Genomic DNA, 22,376 nt, shown 5'->3' with positions numbered 1-22,376 from the left:
TTCAAACATTCAAGAATTTTGATAAATGGATTGAAAATGATGCACAATCTCATATGGGGTCTATTCGCACTAATAATGGAAAAGAATACACATTAAATGAATTTGAAAACTATCTTCGCCAACATGGGATCAAACATCAAACAATTGTGCCTTACAATCCCCAACAGAATGGAGTAGCTAAAAGAATGAATAGGACAATCTTAAATATGGTACGATCCATGTTCTTCTTCAAAAATGTAAAGATAATGTTTTGGGCTGATGCTGTTCTATGTGCTGCATATATAAAGAATAGATGTCCATCTAATGCTATTAGAAACAAGACTCCTTATGAAATGTGGTATGGACATGTTCCTTCGGTAAAGCATCTCAGGGTTTTTGGTTCCACCTGTTATGCCTTGATACCAAAGGTACATAGAAACAAACTTGGTGCTAGAAGTCGTAATTGTATCTTCCTGGGGTATTCAAACACCTCCAAAGCACATCGCCTCTATGATGAAGTAAATAAGAAGTTTGTTGTATCTAGAGATGTAATTTTTCTTGAATCATCCAAAACTGACAATGTTGTTGAGCGGCAACTTGATCGCTTGGATAGATTCGCAACAGCAAAATTATTTCAAGAATTTGATAATCAGATTCCACATCTTGAAGGGGGGATTCCTATACTAGATCAACATGTGGAATCTTCTTCTGAAGAACACTCTCCCCCGCATGAAACTCCAACAACGGATGATGCTTTAAGTGATGTAATTGATAGAATTGGGAGACTTAATCTTGATTTAGTCCCAACTCAATCAACGGAGCAGCCTGGACCATCTGAGAAAGGTCCCCCAAAGTGGCTGACAAAGACACTTGAAAGTATTCATCCTAATGAAGTTGGAAAGACAGGAACTAGAAATTCAAACCGGAAAAATGGAGGTGATGTAGATGACTCTAATTCACCTGTGGATATGGATGTTTCTTATGATTGTGAATTGAACTTGTCTACAGATTTTGAACCAACTTCATTCAAAGAAGTTGCTTCTCATGATGAATGGAAAGAAGCGATGCAAAAGGAGTATGATGCCCTCATAAAGAACGGCACTTGGAAGCTGGTTGATCCTCCATTAGGAACCAAACCAATTGGTTGCAAGTGGGTCTACAAGAACAAGTATAAAGCTGATGGCTCACTTGACAAGCACAAAGCTAGGCTTGTGGCAAAAGGTTTTGCATAGAAGAAAGGGGTCGATTATGAGGAGAATTTTGCCCCCAGAGCAAAATGGGTTACCATCCGGACACTATTTGCACTAGTAGCTCAAAACGGTTGGAAAGTCCATCAAATGGATGTAAAAAACTGCTTTCTTAAATGGAGATTTAAAAGAGAATGTTTTTATGTCTCAGCCTGAAGGATTTGCTGTGAGAGGACATGAACATAAAGTATGCAAACTTGTGAAGTCCTTGTATGGCCTCAAACAAGCACTGCAAGTCTGGTATGGAAAACTAACTGAGCATCTTTTGAAACTCAATTTCAAACATTATGATCTTGATGATGCAACTTTATTTGTCAAGAAAGTAGGCAAAACAGTGGTATATCTTATGGTATATGTAGATGATCTTTTGTTGACAGGGAACAACGAAAACTACATTGCATCCATAAAGAAGGAATTGGGGAAAAGTTTTGAAATGACTGATTTGGGCTATGTTCATTACTATCTTGGCATTGAAGTAACTCAATATCCGAAGTCCATATTTCTTTCTCAAAAGAAATACATTGGAGATCTGTTGAATAGATTTGGCGTGACAGAATGCAATCCTCTTACTACTCCAATGGAACGAAACTTAAAGCTTACATCTATTGAAGGAAAAGAATTTTAGGATGCAACAAAGTATAGACAGCTTGTAGGAAGTCTCAACTACCTAACTACTACCAGATCAAACATTTCGTTTGCTGTTGGAATCCTCTCCAGGTTTATGCAAAAGCCTTGTGAGGGACATTGGTCTGCTGCAAAAAGAGTTCTAAGGTACTTGAAAGGAACTGAAGACTTTGGAATCAAGCATACACAAGTGGACGACTTCAGCTTGATTGGATACTCTGATTCAGACTTCGATGGAGACAAAGAAACTGGGGTATCTACTTCAGGATATGCTATGAGTCTTGGATCAGGAGCTGTCTCCTGGAGATGACGCAAATAATCAGTTCCAGCAGATTCCACAACAGAAGTAGAATACGTGGCAGCAGCTGAAGCAACAAAAGAAATTGTGTGGCTCAGGAAAATTCTTGAAGATTTGCAAGTAAAACAAGTACAATCAACTTCACTCATGATTGACAATACCTCTGCAATAAAATTGGCCAAGAACCCAAAGTTCCATGATTGAACAAAGCACATCAATACTAAATATCATCTGATTCGACATCATGTTGAGGCCAAAACAATCCATCTCCGTCATTGTTCCACAAATGAGCAAATTGCAGACATCTTCATCAAAGCGCTTGGAAGAGAAAAGCTTGAACGATTTAGAATGATGCTTGGACTCACCAACATCTCTTAAGATTAAGGGGGGGAATGTTGACACCTAATCCTCATTATTGGGTGAATATAATGTAAATAGATAAATAAATAATATGAATAGTCATCGAGAGATGAACTGAACAGTCTCTCCCTCATGTATTTAATGAAGACCTACTTGAAGGAATAAACATGAATCAATTTTTGGTTGAGGAGTTACTGCCTAGCCTGACATTTACTTCAAAAGATTGAATTGGTCCTAATGAGGTCTAGCGTTGGGGATGCCTAGGCAAAATTCGATCCTAGAGCTAGGCCTTGGGATTCCTCTATTAGAATTGCCTCAAATTTGGAGGAGACGAAGGGGACCCACTAGCGCAGTGGCCTGTAGAAGATTGAAATTTGCCCTTGGGTCAATTCCCGGGAAACTGATGCCCTAGGTGATCTAATGGGGTTAGATTTAGGCAAAAAGGGGAAAAGGGTAAAAAGAGGGTTAAAATGATCACCCTTTTTGAGGGATCAATGCCTAATTCACTTGGGGATATGGAATCAAGGATGATGATGAGTAAGAACTTGCTTTCTTGATCAAGGAGGCCTGGAAAGTCAACTTCATCCAATGTTGAGAGAAAGAAAAGAAAAGCAACCTTCAAGCATTTATACTTCAAATCAAATGATGCAAGCTTATCGAGACAAATAATCTCTGGGCCATTTCATTCATATAACATTGACCCATGCATTAAATTAACTAAAACATGCTTAATTCCACATTTCAATTATGCAACAACTAGCCCTAATTTTAGCAGTATGCAACAAAAAGAATAATAACATCAAAAGTTACTTACAACATTATAGAGTATATCCGACCAACATTTTGTTTACAAGACAAAGGTCCAAGACAAGAAAAATAGCCCAAATCCATACGTCACAATTCATCCATCTTCAAAAAATATCCTCCAAGGAAAAATGCGAAGTTCTCTATGATTAAAGAGATCCCAAGTCAATTGATGATCCAAATGAATGTTTCTAACATCAATATATAGCCTCCTAAGGAGTTCAAATTAGCCTATGGGCCTACATTAGTCCCTAATGATAAAATAATGTGCAAATAAAACCCTATTGGTGACAAGCCCACCAATCTAACTCACAAGTGGAAAAATAAGTGTGAGAAGGAGCCAAATAATAATATCTACATGTCGTGGGGCCCTCCAAATGCCTAACAATGTCTCAAAGTGCTATACTGAGGAATAAATTCCTCAGAATATGATGGGCAAGGTGGTGGCCCCTTATTCTCCAAGTAGTGGACCGGTGGTGCTCCCAGTGGGTCTGAGGGCACATAAATGACCCCATGGGTCCCCATATGAATAATAGATGCCTGTAGATCCTTTGCAAGGGTCTGAGTGGTGGAATGGATACTGCCATGACATCATACAAGTCTTGGGACACCTGCAAAGAGTGTGGGGCTCCTGTGGGGGCCTGCTGGGCATAATGTACCAAGCATATCACCATCATCCCAAAAGTGGGTCGCTAGTAGTGTCTGAGCATCAATGAAGATCTGTGGAGTGCTGTGTGCTGCTGTGGAGGCCAATGGCTCTCCATGCACACCCTATATGTGCCACTGTAGACCTCTGGGGGTTAGGATCCCGTATAGGGAGACATAACCTAAATGGAAACAACCTATAATCCTGCATATGATTCAATGCATCCCCTAAGCTTCCACTACAACCAACCATTAAAATAATCAAGTAAAAGAGTTTACAAATTGTGGATAACAAAGTGGGTACTTCATAATGGCATGCCCTTCCGTAGTGGGCTTTGGCATGTGCTAGTGTCTCCAAGCTCCAAAGGGGGTTAACCAAGTACCTTATTAGGTGGTTTCGGCCCTTAATTGGGATAGTATGTCCAAGGTACATCCCTCTAAATGGGGTGGTAAGTGATAAATAGGTGGAATGGAGTAGGGAATGAGAGGGGCAACCCTGGGCCACATGTTGGGGCATATGGGTATTTAGATAAGGGGAAGCCCACACCTGGGTATGTAATGTGTAGGTGTGAGCAATCGTGGTACATGAGGTTCCCCAGCCTTGATTTTTCCACCCTTTTATATATGCCTTTGCCTTTTATGAATTTTCTTTAATTAATTGCTCGGGGCTCAAAGGACAAGAGCACGATGTGTATGATAGAGTAGTGATTGCCCCGTATTAGGTAGCGCAGTTCATTGCCCTCTAGGGGTTGAGACAATCATTGGTTATTGTATGATAAAGGAGGCTCATCAATGGCCTATGGAATCAGGGTGATGACCATGGATTGGGGTAGAGCTCATGTATTGGCTTTTGCCCATGTTCTAATTATTTTTGTCCTGACCATCTTTTGCCTTTTGTGGTACAATTTCTTGTTAAATGTGGCCAATTATGCTTTTTGCTTTTTCTTTTAGCTACTTCAACCTCCGGGGCATCATTCTAGGCTTGACCCAAGTTGGGGGCAAGGGGATAGGGAGGCTGGCCGTATGTGGACCTAAAATGGAAATGTGGACCCAGGTGGGAGAAATTATGAATGGGGGTATAGTGAATGGAAGGGGAGTAATATATGCGGATAAAGGAGCAGGACCATATACCCAAAGTCGAGTTTTCCCAAGTAGTATCAACCTAGAACCAAATGGTCTATAAAGGAGATCTCATGGGACTAAGATCTAAGGGCAACATCCAAAAGAGATCAAGAGGACAAGAGCACAAACTAAGCCCACCCTTTCCACCAAATCCCCCCATCAATCCATACCCAGAAGAATCCCTGAGAAGTAAACCCAATACTCAATTAGCAAATGACAGGACATACCTTTAGATTTGGGTGGCCTACCTTCAAACTTACGATCAATACAGGTGGGTGAGCGACCACGTGGCTGGCTCAATTGGAAGAGAAATAGCACAACGAGCTAGTAGGAGGCTACAAGGGGTTGCTGGCTACTAGCTGAGGTCCATCATGGAGAAAAAATTCTCTTAGGAATATTACCCACGAAGTGGTGGGTAACAGACTCAACTCTACTTTCCCCACCTACTTCGCTCCAATGACAGTGTCTTCCTCATGTGGGCTATAATTCTCCATGTGTTGGCCCCCACACTCCACTAGAGCCTTAATATTTGCCTTCCTTCCTAATGTTTGGGCCCCCACTTAATCCCAAAATTCATGTGGTACCTCCGAACCCACATCTCCTAAGTGCAGAAATGAAATAAGACAAAATTGGGCAAGATAGATATTTCCCTTAGCAATATTGCGAAGTGGGAATATCACATTCCTCCCTGCCAAAACGTTGCTTGTCCTCAAGCAACTATTGAACAATGCTCTCTCTAGTTGTTGCTCCCATTGTCACTCCAAAAATGTTCCAGGGTCCCAGATGCGCCACTGATTCGTCCCTGTCTTCTGCACTGCCTTGACATGAGAGAAACCGTCAATACCAAGATCCCAAGCCATCCTCTCCCACTTGAAGCTCTCCTTAGTCGTCTCACTATCCTGCCCAATATAAGTATCAAAAGTCCCTTGTATACCATTAATAAGTAGGGGATCATGATAACATGGCACTATGCCCAACTCCTCGTGAAGTTGTCCTACCATGTAGGCCATCCCATGCACTCCAGGAGTATACTCTCGAAGATACCACCCAATCCCTACAGAGATAGTGTCTGGCGATTGTGAGCTTCTCCTGATATCATCCTATTGGCCCACTTGCCATGCTAATGAAGTCCCCCATGCCATTAGCGAGTCATCAAAGTCCAATGGAAGATCTGAATGATCTTCCCCTGTAGAAATCAGCTCATCCCCAAGGGTAGTTGTACTGCCAAGTCCTATGATGCCTGGATCCCACGCTAGTCTCAAAAGGGTGCCACTATGTTGTCACTGTGCAACTCTGATCATGATAGTCTTCCCCTCATGCTCAAATTGTATCCACCTCTCCTGTGACTTGATGGCAAAACATCTATGGAGTCCCAACGCATCTGTGCTAAGCACCTCCATGATGTCACCTCCTACCCATCCAACAGTCACCCTGATCCGTAGCGACAACAAAGAAAACCAACCTTGCCATGTGATCAAGGCCTCAATGCTGCCCCACATGTCAAACCAAGGGTGAGCCGGGTCATCCCTCGTTTTGATCCCACTCACCACGAAGCAGAGTGTCTAATTGACCAACCAAAGCCCTGAATCCCACGGTCATAATGACTGTGGCATAGACTTGACAGCTAATGGAACCAACTTGTACCATGTCTTAGGTCCCTGTGTGCTATCAATATATGAACTCTATACATCACAAACCTATCTGGTGCGTGCGACACAACTTTGTGCCGACCATACCACATAGTGGGATCTATCGTCCTACCTCCTAAAAGTGCTCCCCAATGCTGCTCGGAGTCTAAAAATCAGCTTGTAGGCAAGGTCTGCCAACCGATGTAGATGCTCCAGAGACACCTCAGAATGTCAAACCAAAAGGGGATCATGTGTCACCTTGAGTGTGGGATCAAGGGTGGTGCAAGTGCTACCTCTGCAGGAGATCAGATTACTGCCAAGCTTGCATCCACCAACTCGCGTCCTGACCATATGCCACATTTGGAAAGCCTCTCTCCTAATGCATTGTACCCTGTCCAACTGTCTTAGATGAACCTCATGGGCCCTGTTGCTCGTGATGAGAGCATCAAGAGATTATATCCAAGTCCCCTATGTCAGTGTGCAATGTTGGAGAGTGATAAATGGAAGCTCATGGTCAGCCCTGTGATCAACTTGCTTGAACCCAATGGTGTGCCTGATGCCCTCGTTAGGATATCTCTCTGGTGACAACACTCTAACAACCTGTTGTGCATCATCTTTCTCGGTTGTACATAAGTACGTACCCCTACACTCCTCTGCATAACACTGAACTCCGTGGCACAACTCCACGCACCCCTGGATACCAACGCTCAACGCCATGCCCCCATGTACCATAGGGAATCCCATATGTGCCCATGCAACTGCCACGCTTCTAGTACACCTGCCACGAAGTGATCTACACCTCCTCATCTTCCCTGGTAATCCTGAGCGACCTAACTCCACACTTGCTAGAGTGGATATCTGTGCTGTGCCGATCCTTGGTGACTCCTGTTTCCAATACTCGAATGGGAGAACGTGGTCTCCATACAATGTCTGGTCCGGTGGCCTATCCATGTCATTGTTGAAATTCCTAAGTATTACCCGTTAGAATTTTTATATGTATTCTTTGGTTTATTTCGCCTACTTGTTTAATTACTGACAAGTTATTTAACCATATAAACATTGAAATAAACACAGTACAATCTCAACCATCTATAGATCGACAACTGAAAGAAATAGACAAACACACAAGGGACACTGTTATTTTTGGACAATCATCCCCGGAAAAACCGAACTTGGGAAAATTGGTGCAGCAGTTCTGAGGGTTTTATTATTAAGCAGCTTTTCTTGAGTACACTGGGTGCCAAACTAGCTCACCTGACAAAGAAAAATAATTTGGTAGTAATATTGCTCTTCGGAAGAAGATATTTTGAAAGTTCGCTACACGAAACTCTCTCCAGCCCACTTTGAAACACTGCGTCAGCCCTCCTAGCCTGTGCGTCAGCCTGAAACTCTCTGCATCAGCCCTTTGAGGCCTTGCACAACCTCTCTAGCCCTCTGCGTCACTTCTGCAGCCTTTGCGTCAGTCACGCAGGCCCTTCTGGCCTCTACGTAGTCACTGCTGGCCTCTGCGTCGGTCACGCAGGCCCTTCTGGCCTTTGTGTAGTCACTGTTGGCCTCTGCGTGGCTTCCTCTGGCTCTGCGTTTGCCTCTCTGCCTCTGTGCTGGTCTTCCGACACTATCTCTGCCTCTCTGCCTTGCACTCATTGTCCCTCACTGCAACTCTGATCACTGGTTCAATTTCTCTTAGCAGACCCCGCTCTAGAAAAGCGAACTGACTGATCACTCTGGTGTATCTCCCACTGACCCTCAAGCCTCCTCTTATACCTTTTCTGTTGAGTCTTCAACGGCCGAGATTACATCTCTAATCAACGGCTAAGATTAGATTTGGCTTGATTCATGTCATTTAGAACCTTCTCACCTAGTTTTATATTAATACCCATTAATATTTTAATTTTCCTAAGTTTAGACTTATGAACCCCATTAAAAATATTAATTATTTTAATATCTCTCTAACCGGGCGGAATTTCCCCAAACCATTTCTGGGTCTTGGAGATCTCATGTGCTTTAGCCTCTCCACCAATTTTCATGGCTAGAGCACATCCAATGCTACCACAAATCAACACTCCCTCTCAGTGAGGAATGTGCTCTAGTAATGTTACGCCACTGAACATCACACTGATCCTTCCGCACCAGTACCTGTGCTAATGCATGGCCTGCTGCCCAACATCCATTACACTGTTGCCTCCTGTACTGCTACCCATGGCTTCGCCACTGCCACTGTTACATCTGTATTGCAGCTCCCTATACATCTGCACTGTTGCTGGTCCTTCCTCCCAATACTGCATCTGCACTATAGCGCTCTCTCATCATGCTGCATCGTGCTGCCCATAGCACTACCACTGCTACTGCTGCACTTCAGCTTAGTTACTGAGACGATGGTAACTGATCTACCCAACTACTGACATCCTTGTCAGGCTAGAAACCCTCCTGATGCTAAAGCTCTCTCTGCCGCTATCCTGTGCTCTCTTTGCTGCCTCTACATTGCTGCAACACTTCTGTGCCTCTCGCACTGCTGCAAACACCTCTGTGCCTTCTTGCGCTGCTGCAACCTCCTTTGTGCCTCTCGCATTGCTGCAACCCTCTTTGCGCTGCTGGGACTACTGCACTCTAGCACTCTCTGCCGCTTTATCTGCATCTGCTTCTACCAACATCCGCCATCCTGCTACTGTCACTTCGGTGTTCCCGTAGCCAGGTATGATCCAAGAGTTTGGGTACCTCAAGGATCCTGCCCCTCATCTCCTGTAGTCCTCCTGACTACAGCTCGATGTCTCCCCACCTCTTCTCTAGAGGTACATGAGCACTTATGGCACAATCTTCATCATCCTCTACCTCCTTCTCCGTCTTCGCTGGCGTTGCCTTGGAGTCAGACACCTCTCCCTTATTCCTCTTCCTTGGACGCTGGGTTGGATAACGACCCAGCTCCCCACAGTTGAAGCACTTAATCTTGGAGAGGTCCTTTTTCTTTCTCTTCACTTGTTGCCCTGCAGATGCCAGAGCTGCATCCTCTTCCTCTTCTTTCTTGACCCGGGCTCCTTTGCTGCTGCTTCCCGCCTTGGTCAGCTGTCTGATCTCTTCTTGGCGAAGAGTTGCCCACAATTCTCCCCATTCTAGAAGATTCGCTCTACCCAAAATACTTTGGATGAATGTCTCCCACTCCTCGGAGACTGCGTTCAGGGCGGTCCTCACCATTAAATCTTGATCTGGCATGGCCCCTACAGAAGTCAGTTGGTCCCGGATCTCCTTCAACCTACCGAGGAAGTGATCTATCTGCTCCCCCTTCTACATCTGGTACAACCGCAGCTAATTCTCCAGTAGCATCTTCCTCTGCACGGAAGTGCCCCGATACAATGTTGTCAAGGTGTCCCACATTTCCTTTTCCGTATTCTTCTCGACAACATGCTGAATGACATGATCCTTGACCCCTTCAAGGATTATGCATTTCGCCTTGGCCATCGCATCCTCATACTTTTTGTTATCAACTGGGTCGACTGGGATAACCATGTATAGACTCATAGAGTGTAGACACAGGATGCCACTATATAGAGTGTGAGCCACTTGTGTAGACACAGGATGCCACTATATAGTCAACGATGCGATGCCAGTGTAATGATCAAGTGCAGTGACATCATTGTGCCATCAAATGATGCGATGCCACTGTAATGATCAAGTGAAGCAATGTCACTGTGCTGTCAAATGATGCGATGCCAGGTAATGGAATCGAATCCTTATAATATGACCATTGTAATGATGTGACCACTATAATGAAATTCAAGTCTTGTAGTACGACCACTGTAATGAATTGCGAGCCCTATAATAGAATGCAAGCCTTATAGATGTCATACAAGCCATAGAGATAAGAAGCAATCCATAGAGATGAGTTGGTAGCCACTTATAGAGATATGTAAACCTCGTGAAGCATACAGACCAAAAATAATATAGATGTGAACCCACAGAGAGAAGAGCAAGTTGCAAAAATCATTACATGTCTTATACCTGAGTTTTTATCTCCCTCAGAAGATCATCGGATTGGCTTATCAAATTCTGGAACTTAGATGCCAATATATAGTTGATGGTTGATGCAAAGGGTTATGATTTTAGGTGAGCCAACTTGACCAAATTTGAAATTTGAAATTTAATGTTTTCCTTTTTGAATTGGAGCCAACATGGTGAAGACTTTAATAATTTGCTCTTAACCCCAAATAAATTTAATCATATCAATTAACAATTAATATTTTTTTCTCTAATCAATTGCAAGATCTTTATAGGTGGTGCAGGAAGGGGTTCTTTAACGACAGTGTGGAAAAAGTCGGCAAAAAGTCTGGATTAAATCCTAAAAACCCGACTTTTTCAGCAAAACGATTAAATCGGCCAACTTTTTGCAGACTTTTTCACTGCCAAAAAAATCGCGGTTTAATCGAATTAATCCTGATTTTATTGGGAGTCGACCAAAAAAGTTGGCCATCTTGAGAGTTCAGACTCAGACAAGACTCAAGATTCAGGGGTTGTTTCACTATTTTGATATTTGATGTAGCACTAGACTTCATATACATATTATATATTAGCTTTCTTTCCATGTTTATGTGGAAATGCATTTATTTGATGTTGTGAATAATCTAGATGCTAAAAAAAAATAGATGAATATTTTTGTGTTTTTTAATTTTTCCGACTTTTTCAAAAAACTCCTGACTTTAACGAGTTTTTCGACCTTTGGACCCTTGCCGATTTAATCCCGACTTCAACTTTTTCCACATTGGTTCTTTTGGAATTTCTCCCCGGCTGCCAATTTCAACTCATAGGAGTTATCTTGTTTTTATTCTCTTATTGCCACCATTAAACTATATAATTGTTCTATTTATTGATTCATGAGCATAATTCAATTTGAGTTACATTGTACTTATTCTTAAAATGTCTTTTATTACAATTGTTTTCTAGATGACTAATACAAATAATCAATGCCATTGGTTGCAGATATAAAAGGTTTGGAAGCAGAGGTGCAAGCTTTGGAGGAACTTTCGAAGCAACTATTCTTGGAGGTTTATGAATTGCGTCAAGCTAAGGTGCTTCGTTTTAGAATTCCTATAAATAGAAACCTTTTGGAACTATAGTTTTGGGTCATTGTTTGGTAGCTCTATCTTGTGAATGATTTATCTAGCGATTTGAATTATGTTATGAGCCTTAATAGAAGGTAGAGAATTGCATTTTGTCATGGTGAGAGAGTCACATGGCTGTGTTAGATTTAGACATTGGAGATGCTCTTAACAGTCTAGTATTTTTAAGTTGTTTCGAAATAATTCAATATTTGTCTATGTGGAAGAATGATTTATTTGGATCATCTAACATGTTGAAATGTAATTGGATTATCCTTTTAGACTCTATTAGAATAACACAAGATGGTCAGACAAGATACCATGGATGTGGGCTTGAAGCCACCATTGCACAGAGGTTCATCTCATGCTTGTCAATGTGAATACTGATAAGATGCATGATATCTTAGAGCAGTGAATGATTTACATGTATATGATTGATCTAGTATCTATATTACCTTTCTATGGTCACATGAGCTCCAATCTATGGGCCCTGTTGACGCAAAATATAGCAGGCCGTGGAGAAGGAAACCCTATGTTGACTGCTGAGTTGCACTTAGCAGATGTTATGAAGACTCCATAACCCAAGACACAAAGTGCACATCAAAATTTTTCAGAATCCCAGAAGTTAGCAGGGCATTCTAGCCCCTTTCTCTCTCCTCTCTCTACATTTTGTTTTCAAATTTTGCAACCCTGCGGGGAATTGTAAACATGTTGCCAGCATGATGAAAAAAACTTTGTAACAGGCCTAGGAGACTTGGGACCTTGTCATCATGTGAGTGCAGTCTAGAGTGTTTTTTTAGTTAGCTAATTATCTATGTTTTTTAACGATGGATAACTAGCTAAGTTTTACAGTCATAGATACCCCCAAAGCTGGAGTGTGGCTTAATGGTGGGGCGTTGGGTCTGTTCTAGTGTCCAGAGTCGATGCATATTACAATGTTAGGTCATCTATAAAGTTTTGCGGAATTTTACTATGTCTAGGTATGATTTTTTAATAATTAAAAATTTCCCGCAAAATGTTGAGGGTGTATGGGTACTCAAGATTCATCCTCTCCAGCTCAACATTCTTCTAGGACATATTTTGGGGGTCAAAAAATCAATTCTACACCCTCAAAACCCACTTTTCCTTATGTCTAGTGGATAAAATGGAAATAAACTGCCCAAAAATTAAATAATGAGAGAAAATAATAAATTCTCGCCAGATCAAAGAAGGGAAAAATGACATGGAAAATCACCATAAGTTAGGTGAAGACAAAGACCAAGTTAGTGATGAATTTGAAAGCCACATAAGATGGCCAAATCTCAGTGCCAAGTGGGGCGAATTTGTGATTGCTACAGCTAGTTTGAGGGACCAAATCCCATGAAACGTGGTCTATCAGTAGTTAGAAAGGAAGCCGAGTTCATTACTTGAGATTTGGCAGCTTTATTGGAGTCAAAAGAACAGTCAAAAGGGAGTTAACTCCCTCATCTTCTCCACTCATCACACTTGTCCATATGTTGGCAGCCTAAAATCCACACACAGGACCAGATTGGAGCCTCTATGCACAATAGTTTGAGACACTTGTTGGGGACTGTTGTTACTTGTTTGAGCTGGGAGCTAATTGTGGGATGTGTTCTCCTTTGTCTCCACTCCAACTCATGCATGGCAGCTAAGAGGGAGTATGCGCCAGCTAGAAGAGGATTTGCTGGCCAATGAGGGAAATCACACTACTAGTCTTATGACACTTATAAAAGCTCAAATTACACATGGAAGGTCGCCCTCATACACGTGGAAATCCATTGGAACATTGGGATCATCTCCATCTTGTAACTTGTTTCATCATTGGTCATTGGGATTTCCTCCCAATTTCTTATAAATGTAACCATGAGATCTTATTGGAGCATGGTTGGAAGTTGGAAGCTTGTTGTAACTCTGCTAACTTTTTTTTTTGATTCAAGTAATAAGGAAGTTAAAGTCTTTGGGGGACACCAAGCTAGGTTTTATCTTGTTTCTCCTGGTAGGATAAGGTAACACGGTATTTTTTTGAGTTCTTGCATTTGCAACAATTTTTGTGTTGTAGTCTGAGGGCATTCTTGTCTAGGGAGGTGTTGACCACTGGAGTGGCACCTGATGATTATATGAAGACTCCACGCCCAAGGATGATTCAGAAGACAGTTGTACCATCATATATCATCAGTCAACAGAGTTTTTTAACTCTACTGCTATCTTCTCATCATCTTTCTTGTACCCAAATTCCACACCCCGCGAGGAATTGTAATAAGTGATACTAGTAATGATGAGTTTTTTGAGTCTGTAACAGGCTCAGGGTGTTGGGACTCGATCAGCAAACAAGTACACCTTGGAGTGTTTTTTTTAATCTGGTTAATTATCTTTTTTTTCTTCAGAGGCAGATAATTTTCTGGGTTTTTTCACTCACTTTTTACTCCAAAGCCGGGGTGACGGTTTGAAGGTTGAGCCCCTAATACATCTTAGTTTCTAGAGTCGATGTATATTACCATACTAGATAAAAAATTTCGTAGAATTTGGTTAGGTCTAGGTAGTCATTTTCTAATTTTTTAGATTTCTCGCAAGTCAAAAATTGCAAATAAAATTGTATTTAAATTGTAATAAGTGTAGTCTAGAGAAGTTGTATGAGGTATGAGTAATCAAAATTACACTTCTCACCGTCAACTTTCTACTATGACACACTTTGAGAGGTTAATAATGTGTTTTGGACCCTCAAAACTCACTTTTCGTAAGTTTAGTGGGAAATCAGGCAATTAATTAAGCCAAAAATTAAAGAAATGGAGAAAAATAAATATCCACACATGCTAAATGTTGTGGAAATGAGGTGGAAAATTATGGGGGAGTTAAAATGAAGTCCGAAGGTGATGTGGACTCCTAAAATCAAAGAAAGGACATGTGCTCAAATAAAATCGAATTTCTGGCATTAAATGATAATGCTGCTTACTTGGAAATTCGAATTTGTGAAGTTAATGCACATCTGGGAGGATTTGGGAGAATATTTGGTGGATATTTTTGTGGAAAATTGTCTCCACATGGGTTACCACCCATATACACTTGTCATTCTATCATAAAATTCAAATTTGGCACAAAAGGGAAGAAGAAAATGATGTCCACTTGCCAAAATTCGATTTTTACACTTGGCATTGGAGCTCGATTCAACAAATTCGAATTTCTATTTGGGATTTCCACCTCATGCTACTTGTTTAATCACTTCTACATTGAGATTGACTCCCATAGTTCTATATAATAGAGCCTTGAGATCTCATTTGTGTCATGTAATACGAGCTATTGTGCTTGAGGAGACTTTGCGGAATTGTATTCACTACTTGCAATATAATACAACAGTCTTTGGGGTAAAGCGTGATGGTGTTGTTCTCTTGCATGTGTGGTAAATTCTTGATTTGTTGTTATGCTTCTATTTATTTCCTCATGTCATTATTTCTTTCATGCTTGTTTCAAGTTATGTTAGTACGCAACTATCTCATATTAGCATAAGAATTAATTATTTGCTTTAAGAAAAGATATCTTCTAGTGGATAATAGCTTTATCTCTAGGAATTCTTTCCATTGCATTTATTTAATTTCATGTCGATTTAATGATTTGTGTTGAAGTTTTGTAGATGAATCATTATTTGGTCAAGCTTTTCAAGCATGAGGGGAAATTCTCGGAGGAATCAACCCATTCTTGAAAAATATTCAAGGAGAACTTGCATGTTTTGAATTCCAAAGTCTCATCTATATCTTATTTGTGTCTTGCAGAGATTCTTTCAAGTTTCTTAAAGCTTTTATTTCTTGCATCAAAATACCACACTTGAAAAAATTTATTTTTTACGTATTGTACTTCATTTATCAATATTTGGCTATTTCAAAGAGTTAAGTCATGGCTAGTCAAAGAGGAGAGCTTGCTCATACTCTTTGGCCTAAGCTCTTGTAGATTATTTTTGTAACATACTTTGTTGTCATCTTGGTCTAACATTTGAGTTATTTTTGTATCCTTTTGAGCAAGATAGTTTCCATGCTTTGATTTGTAGACTTATTCATCTTGAAAACATATAATATCTTGTGCTAACAACTTAGTGTTTCACTTTTTCAGGTTTATTTTGGCTTTCCATTTGAAAGCATTTCACTTCATTTTAAACAAAATACAATTTCATTTCTTAAAGAGCAAATACTTGGAAGGCACTAGTTGTTTATCTATTTGATGCTTATCCTATGATGGTTATTGCTCATATCAATTTTTTTTCTTATAAATCTTAAAAAAATAATCTATTTAACTCTAACAACTCTCCTAGAAACTCACGTCTTTTAACTTAACTTTTCTTTAGGGACCACCCCCCTTAACTAACCTAGTGGATAGCTCAAACGGAGAGAGTCGGGATTAGTGTGACAACCCCTTCTATGAGTTACCTCCCACCAACCACACCTTGTGGGATTGAAGGCTTTTCTCACTGACTTGTAGGTAGGTGTAGGTGGCAGGGTCAACAGGAGGGAAATCAACAATTACTTCTAGTTTTCCTTGGGCTTGTACATATCTTAGGCCTATTTGGTGTTGAAGTTTCTAAGTCTACCAGTTAGAAACCCTCCATGCACTTTATTGATTTATTTCTACCTACTTGTTCCGTTACTCAACAAGTTATTTACAATGTAATTACTGAAAATAAACACTAGTGCATGCTCAACATATTACAGATACTCAACTGAAGGAAACAAAAACAAGTACACAAAATGACACCATTATTTTTGGACCAATGTCCCCCAAAAAACCTAATGTGGGAAAACTGGTGCAACAATCTAAGGGTTTTCTTATTAAGCAATTTCAGAGAACAATCTGGGTGCCAAATTCGGCTTACCCAACAGAGAATGCCCTTGGCAGTAGTACCTCTCAATCTAAGACAAATATCTTGGCTGAAACCCCAGATAAACCTTCTGGCAGCTCCTCTGTTGAAGTTTCTAAGTCTACTTAGTTAGAAACCCTCCATGCACTTTATCTGATTTATTCCTACCTACTTGTTATTTTACTTAACAAGTTATTTACAATGTAAATACTGAAAATAAACACTAGTGCATGCTCAACATATTACAGATCAACAACTAAAGGAAACAGAAACAATCACACCATATGACACCATTATTTTTGGACTAATGTTCTCGGAAAAACCCAATGCGGGAAAACTGGTGCAGCTATTTGAGGGTTTTCTTATTAAGCAATATCAGAGTACAATCTGGGTGCCGAAACTGGCCTACCCAACAGAGAATTTCCTTGGCAGTAATATCTTTCAGTTTCTGACAAATCTCCTGGCTGAAACCCCAGATAATACTTCCGGCAGCTACTCAACACCAATTTGCCCCGGAAACCCCATCATCAGCCTCTCTTTGCTCAGCGCTGGCCTTGCGTAACCCCAGATGGGTTTGCGTCAGCCTTAGGAGGCCATGCGTCAGCCCTCTGTAAGCCCTCTGGCCCTCTGTGTCAGCCCTCTGGCCTCTTTGAGGCTCTGCGCAGTGCGTGGCCCTGCGTGAGCCTTGGCTAGCTCTGCGCAGTTTCCGACTGCCTTTGCGTGGCCCTGCGTGAGCCCTGGCTGGCTCTGCATCCCTCTCCCCACCTACTGCGCTGCTCTCCGGACACTATCTCTGCCTCTCTGTCTCTCTGTACTCAATGCCCCTCAGCTGCAACTCCCGATCACTAATTCTATCTCGTAGCAAACCCTGCTCTAGAGAATAGAATGACTAATCACTCTGGTGTGCTCTCCAAGTGACCCTTAAGCCTCCTCTTATACTTTTTCTTTTGACATATCAACAGCCGAGATTAAGTCCCTAATCAACGACTAAGATTAGATCTGGCTTGATCCATGTCTTTTGGACCATTCTAACACAATTTTATATTAATACACATTAATATTTTATTTTCTTTAAGTTTAGACTTAGGGACTCCATTAAAAATATTAATTATTTTAATATCTCTTGAACTGTTTAGAATCTGCCCAAACCTTTTATGGGTATTGGAGATCTCATATGCCCCAACCTCTCCACCAAATTTTGTGGCTAGAGCACATCTGATGCTACCCCAAATCAACACTCCCTCTTAGCAAGGTTTGTGCTCTAGCAATAGTCCTCACTGAGTATTACTCTGATCATTCGGCATCTGTCCCTGCGCTGATGATATGCCTGCTGCCCACCATCCTCTGCACTGCTATATCCTGTACTGCTGCCCATGGTTCTGCCACTGCCACTGCTGCATCTGTACGACAATTCCCTCTGCATCCGTGCTGTTGTTGGTCCTTTCTCCCAGCACTGCGTCTGCACTGCACCTCCTCTCATCATGGTGCATCGTGCTGCCCATTGCTGCATTGCAACTCAGTTACTGAGAAGTAAGTAACTGATCTCCCAACTAACCTCTCTATTGGACTAGAGACACCCACTGATGCTAAAGCTCCCTCGGCCACTGACAAGTGCTCCCTCTCTGACCTCTGCGTTGCTGCAACAACTCCGTGCATCTAGCATCGTTGCACCCCTCTCTGTGCTATTCTGCATTGGTGCAACACTCCTGTGCCTCTCGCACTGTTGCAGCCTGCTAGCTTCGCGCTGTCTCGTGAATCCTGCATAATAGCTCTCTCTGTCACTCCATCCGCATCCGTCTTTACTGACATCGCTGGTACTGCTACTCCTCTTCGGGGCTGCTGTAGCAAGGTCTAATCCAAGAGGCTGGGTACCTCAAGGATCTTGCTCGTTATCGCCTGTGGTCCTCCTGACTACAGCTCGATGTCTCCCCACTTCTTCTGAAGTGATATGTGTGCACTCATGGCACACAAAATAGAAAGGATCTTGGCCTTCCAGATGCCAAAGTTGGATGCCTCATCCAACCTATCTTGATCCCTTAGTGCATTAATGGCCATCTCTTTGCTCTTCTTGTTGACTCCTCCAAGTCTCTCTACTTCCCGTCTAGAAGTTCTCGGTTTGACTCCTGCTGAGTCTCTCTACTTCCCGTCTGGAAGTTCTCTTCTGAACTCCTTCTGAGTCCCGATTTCCCAGTTGGAAATCCTTTTGCCAACGTCAAGTTGCCCCTCTTCGATCATCTGTGCAACAACAACACTGATCCAGATTCCTTGCCTAGAAATCCGCCTCGACAACAACTCCCTCTACCTTGGCCTTGCGTTGTTAGGTACTGTTCTGACTAAGTACCCCACTAGCTCTACTCTGCAACTTACCCACAGCCTCCTAAACCCCAGCAAACTGAAGGTTAGAGCTCCTAGGCGCTGCGCAATCCCGACACCGGCAAATCAACCTCCTCAGTCAATTGCGTTAGGCCTCCTGGCCTCTGCGCTGCTCTGCTTGAGCCTGCCTTTGCCTCCCTCAGCCTCTGTGCAACCTCTTCCTGGCTCAATCTTGATGACGCAGGCACTACATCACTCCTTCCTTGTTGCTACTCTGCTAGGAACATCTTCTGTCACTCCGGACAATTGTTTTCTGCTGCTATTGCTCTGCTCGGTTGATGTCATGAGTTCTCCTATGATCTGCAACCACGCTCTGATACCATGCTGAAGTTTCTAAGTCTACCTAGTTAGAAACCCTCCATGCACTTTATCTGATTTATTCCTACCTACTTGTTATTTTACTTAACAAGTTATTTACAATGTAAATACTGAAAAAAAACACTGGTGCATGCTCAACATATTACAGATCAACAACTAAAGGAAACAAAAACAATCACACCATATGACACCATAATTTTTGGACTAATGTCCCCAGAAAAACCCAATGTGGGAAAACCAGTGCAGCTATCTGAGGGTTTTCTTATTAAGCAATATCAGAGTGCAATCTAGGTGCTGAAATTGGCCCACCCTCAGGTAGCAATATCATGTGTTCTCCATGGCGACTGTAGCAGGATTGATGTGTTCTCCTGTGAGGCCTGGATTGATGTGTTCTCCATGGCGACTGTAGCAGGATTGATGTGTTCTCCCGTGAGGCCTGGATTGATGTGTTCTCCATGGCGGCCTGGATTGATGTGTTCTCCATGGCGATTGTAGCAGGATTGATGTGTTCTCGTGCGAGGACAGGATTGATTAGTTCTCCTGTTGAGGCATCCTACCCATGCAGTCTGGGACTCATGGGAAGTACCTCTCATCTGATCAATGAGCAGGGAAATGAAGTTAGGGACCATAGTAGTACCGATGGACACATCGTTGTATCTACCGTACTCCCTACGCTAGGATGACCTCCATTGATCTGGGATCAATGATACTGGTCTGGGACCAGTGGTAGGAGTTGTACCATACTATGACGCTGACTTCGGGTCGGTTGAGACTGGTATGGGACCAGTGGTACATACTCTGAGATTGACTTCATGTCAGTGCAGTACTGGTCTGGGACCAGTGAGAGTGGTACATACTATGACGCTGACTTCGGGTTGGTTGACACTGGTCTGGGACCAGTGGTACACTCTCTGAGACTGCGATACTGGTCTGGGACCAGTGGTAGGAGTGGTACTTACTATGAAGCTGACTTCGGGTCGGTTGAGACTGGTCTGGGACCAGTGGTACGCACTCTGAGACTGACTTTGAGTTAGTGGAGGATGATATTGGTCTGGGACCAGTGGAGTTGTACTCACTATGACGCTGACTTCGGTTTGGCTGAGACTGGTCTGGGACCAGTGGTACATACTCTGAGACTGACTTTGAGTCAGTATGATACATCCTCGATCATTTCTTCTTCTTCATAATTCGGACAAAAGCAGAGCAGAATAGAACAAAGCAGAGCAACGCATAATAGAGCAGAGCCGTACAGATCAGTACAGGGCAGAACAAGACAAAGCAAAATAGGCAGAATAGAGCAGAACAGGGCAAGGGTCAGGCTGTACAGGGCAGTGCGTTTGATGGATGAATAGTAACGACCGATAGACAGATTGCAGATGAAGTTCTCCCTAGTTGAGAGGGAGTGTTAAAATTGGCAACTAGGGCAAAAATTCATGTGGGTCATCTTATTCATGGCTGATAATATTTTTATTAGATTCCTCTCGTTGAGAGGTGTAGGATTGATATAAAGATCATCCGATTCCGATAAGTATTCATGGAGATATGAATTTATTTTGATTATGGAATTATTATCAAGCCGACCTACAACTCATGTAGGCTCAGAAGCCCAACAGTCACATCTATTCAAACACCAACATTGTGTATAAATATAGGAGGAGTTTTTCTCATTTGAACTCACTCATTTCATCACATCTCTCTCTCTCTACTGCGCAGAAAAGAGTCTCTTCTCTATTGCGGAGAAAAGGGTCTCTCCCTCGCACATGTGAAGCCGAAAGTTGCTGAAACTGAAGCTGCAACTGCAGAAGTAAAGATTGACTTGCGTGGACTAGAAGATCTCATCTGAACTGCGCTCTAGGTTCTTCTGAACCTCCTCTGAAAGCCGCAACTTTTGGTGGTGGAATGAAGTCAATCCGACGAACGGTTTACAAGATATCGACTGCCCTAGTTTGAAGCCAGACATTGTTGAAACTGAAGCTGCAACTGCAGAAGTAAAGATTGACCTGCGTGGCCTAGAAGATCTCCTCATCTGAACTGCACTGTAGGTTTATCTGAACCTCCTCTGGAAGCCACAACTTTTGGTGGTGGAATGAAGTCAATTCGACGGACGGTTTGTGAGATATCGTCTGCCCTAGTTTGATAATGAAGCCGCTAATGCTGATGCTGTTGATCTAGGGTTTGCTACTGCTGATATGAATCAGATTTATTGTACTATTTCTCTCTGCTGAATTATTGAAGATAAAAGAAGATTTGATCAAAGGGTTTCCCCACACATTGTGGGGTTTGTCCCTGGCTAGCCGCCACATTTTGTGTCTCTTGTCTTGGCTTGTTTTCTGTCGATCATTTAATGTTCTATTTGCAATTTACTTTATGGACATGTGATTGCTAATTTGTGGAATATAATAAGAAAAAGAAGTAAACTGTTATAAGCATAGAACATACCATAACTTAACAAACATCTATATTGTGAATTGAACACACTTTAATTACGCTGGATAATAAGCAAATGAAAGAACTGTGCAGTACTAAGTATAAAGAAAATTAGATAACAGTCTAAGCTAGGTATAAAGCAAATTAAAGTTCTTATGCAAATAACAATTCGCTGGCGAGATCATTATGCAACATTGTCACACAAAACAGAGCAATTGAAGAATTAAAGGAAATCAAATTGTATTTGATTAAAATCTGCCACTGTTTGTAGGGGCCCTCCACATAGCAGTTTAGAGCTTCAAATCAACACAATGCTTGCACACAAAAACCAATTATATTCACACGAAATTCACAAACTGCTCATAAACATATCATTCGACGTGCACCCAAATAATAGTTCGGCCATTAGCTTTATAGCAGGTCTCTTGGCATAACTGTATGAAGATTTTAAGCCTAATATCTCTAACCTATCTAAACTTATATCGTTAAACCGTTGTTTTGCTATTTCGAAAGAAAAACGATAAGGTTTCAACTGATCTCGGGTTCTGTTCTGCGTTAATTCGGTGGTTGACTTGGAGTTTGATCGCGATCTCCTGTGCTTCTTTTAGCAAATAGTTTCGAGTG

General features: G+C 41.9%; 1 protein-coding gene across 3 annotated transcripts in view; it reads left to right on the top strand.

Annotated features, from left to right (window-relative positions):
* LOC149256230 (GPCR-type G protein COLD1-like) overlaps positions 1-22,376 on the top strand; it is a 402,810-nt gene that overhangs the window by 221,983 nt on the left and 158,451 nt on the right. For all 3 annotated transcript variants that reach the window (XR_016267270.1, XM_089460701.1, XM_089460700.1), the window contains one exon: positions 11,676-11,764. Coding sequence is in view for 2 of the 3 variants with exons in the window: in XM_089460701.1 (XP_089316827.1) it covers positions 11,676-11,764 (89 nt within the window). In the remaining variant the exon portion in view is untranslated. The remainder of the gene's footprint in view (positions 1-11,675; positions 11,765-22,376) is intronic.

This window comes from Pinus tabuliformis, chromosome 7 (genome assembly GCF_031772625.1).
Source record: "Pinus tabuliformis cultivar Carrire ecotype Pingquan chromosome 7, CPIR1, whole genome shotgun sequence".
In the NCBI taxonomy this organism is placed as follows: Eukaryota; Viridiplantae; Streptophyta; class Pinopsida; order Pinales; family Pinaceae; genus Pinus; species Pinus tabuliformis.
Note: the sequence above shows the minus strand (reverse complement) of the source record. Positions and strands in the feature narration are given on the sequence as shown.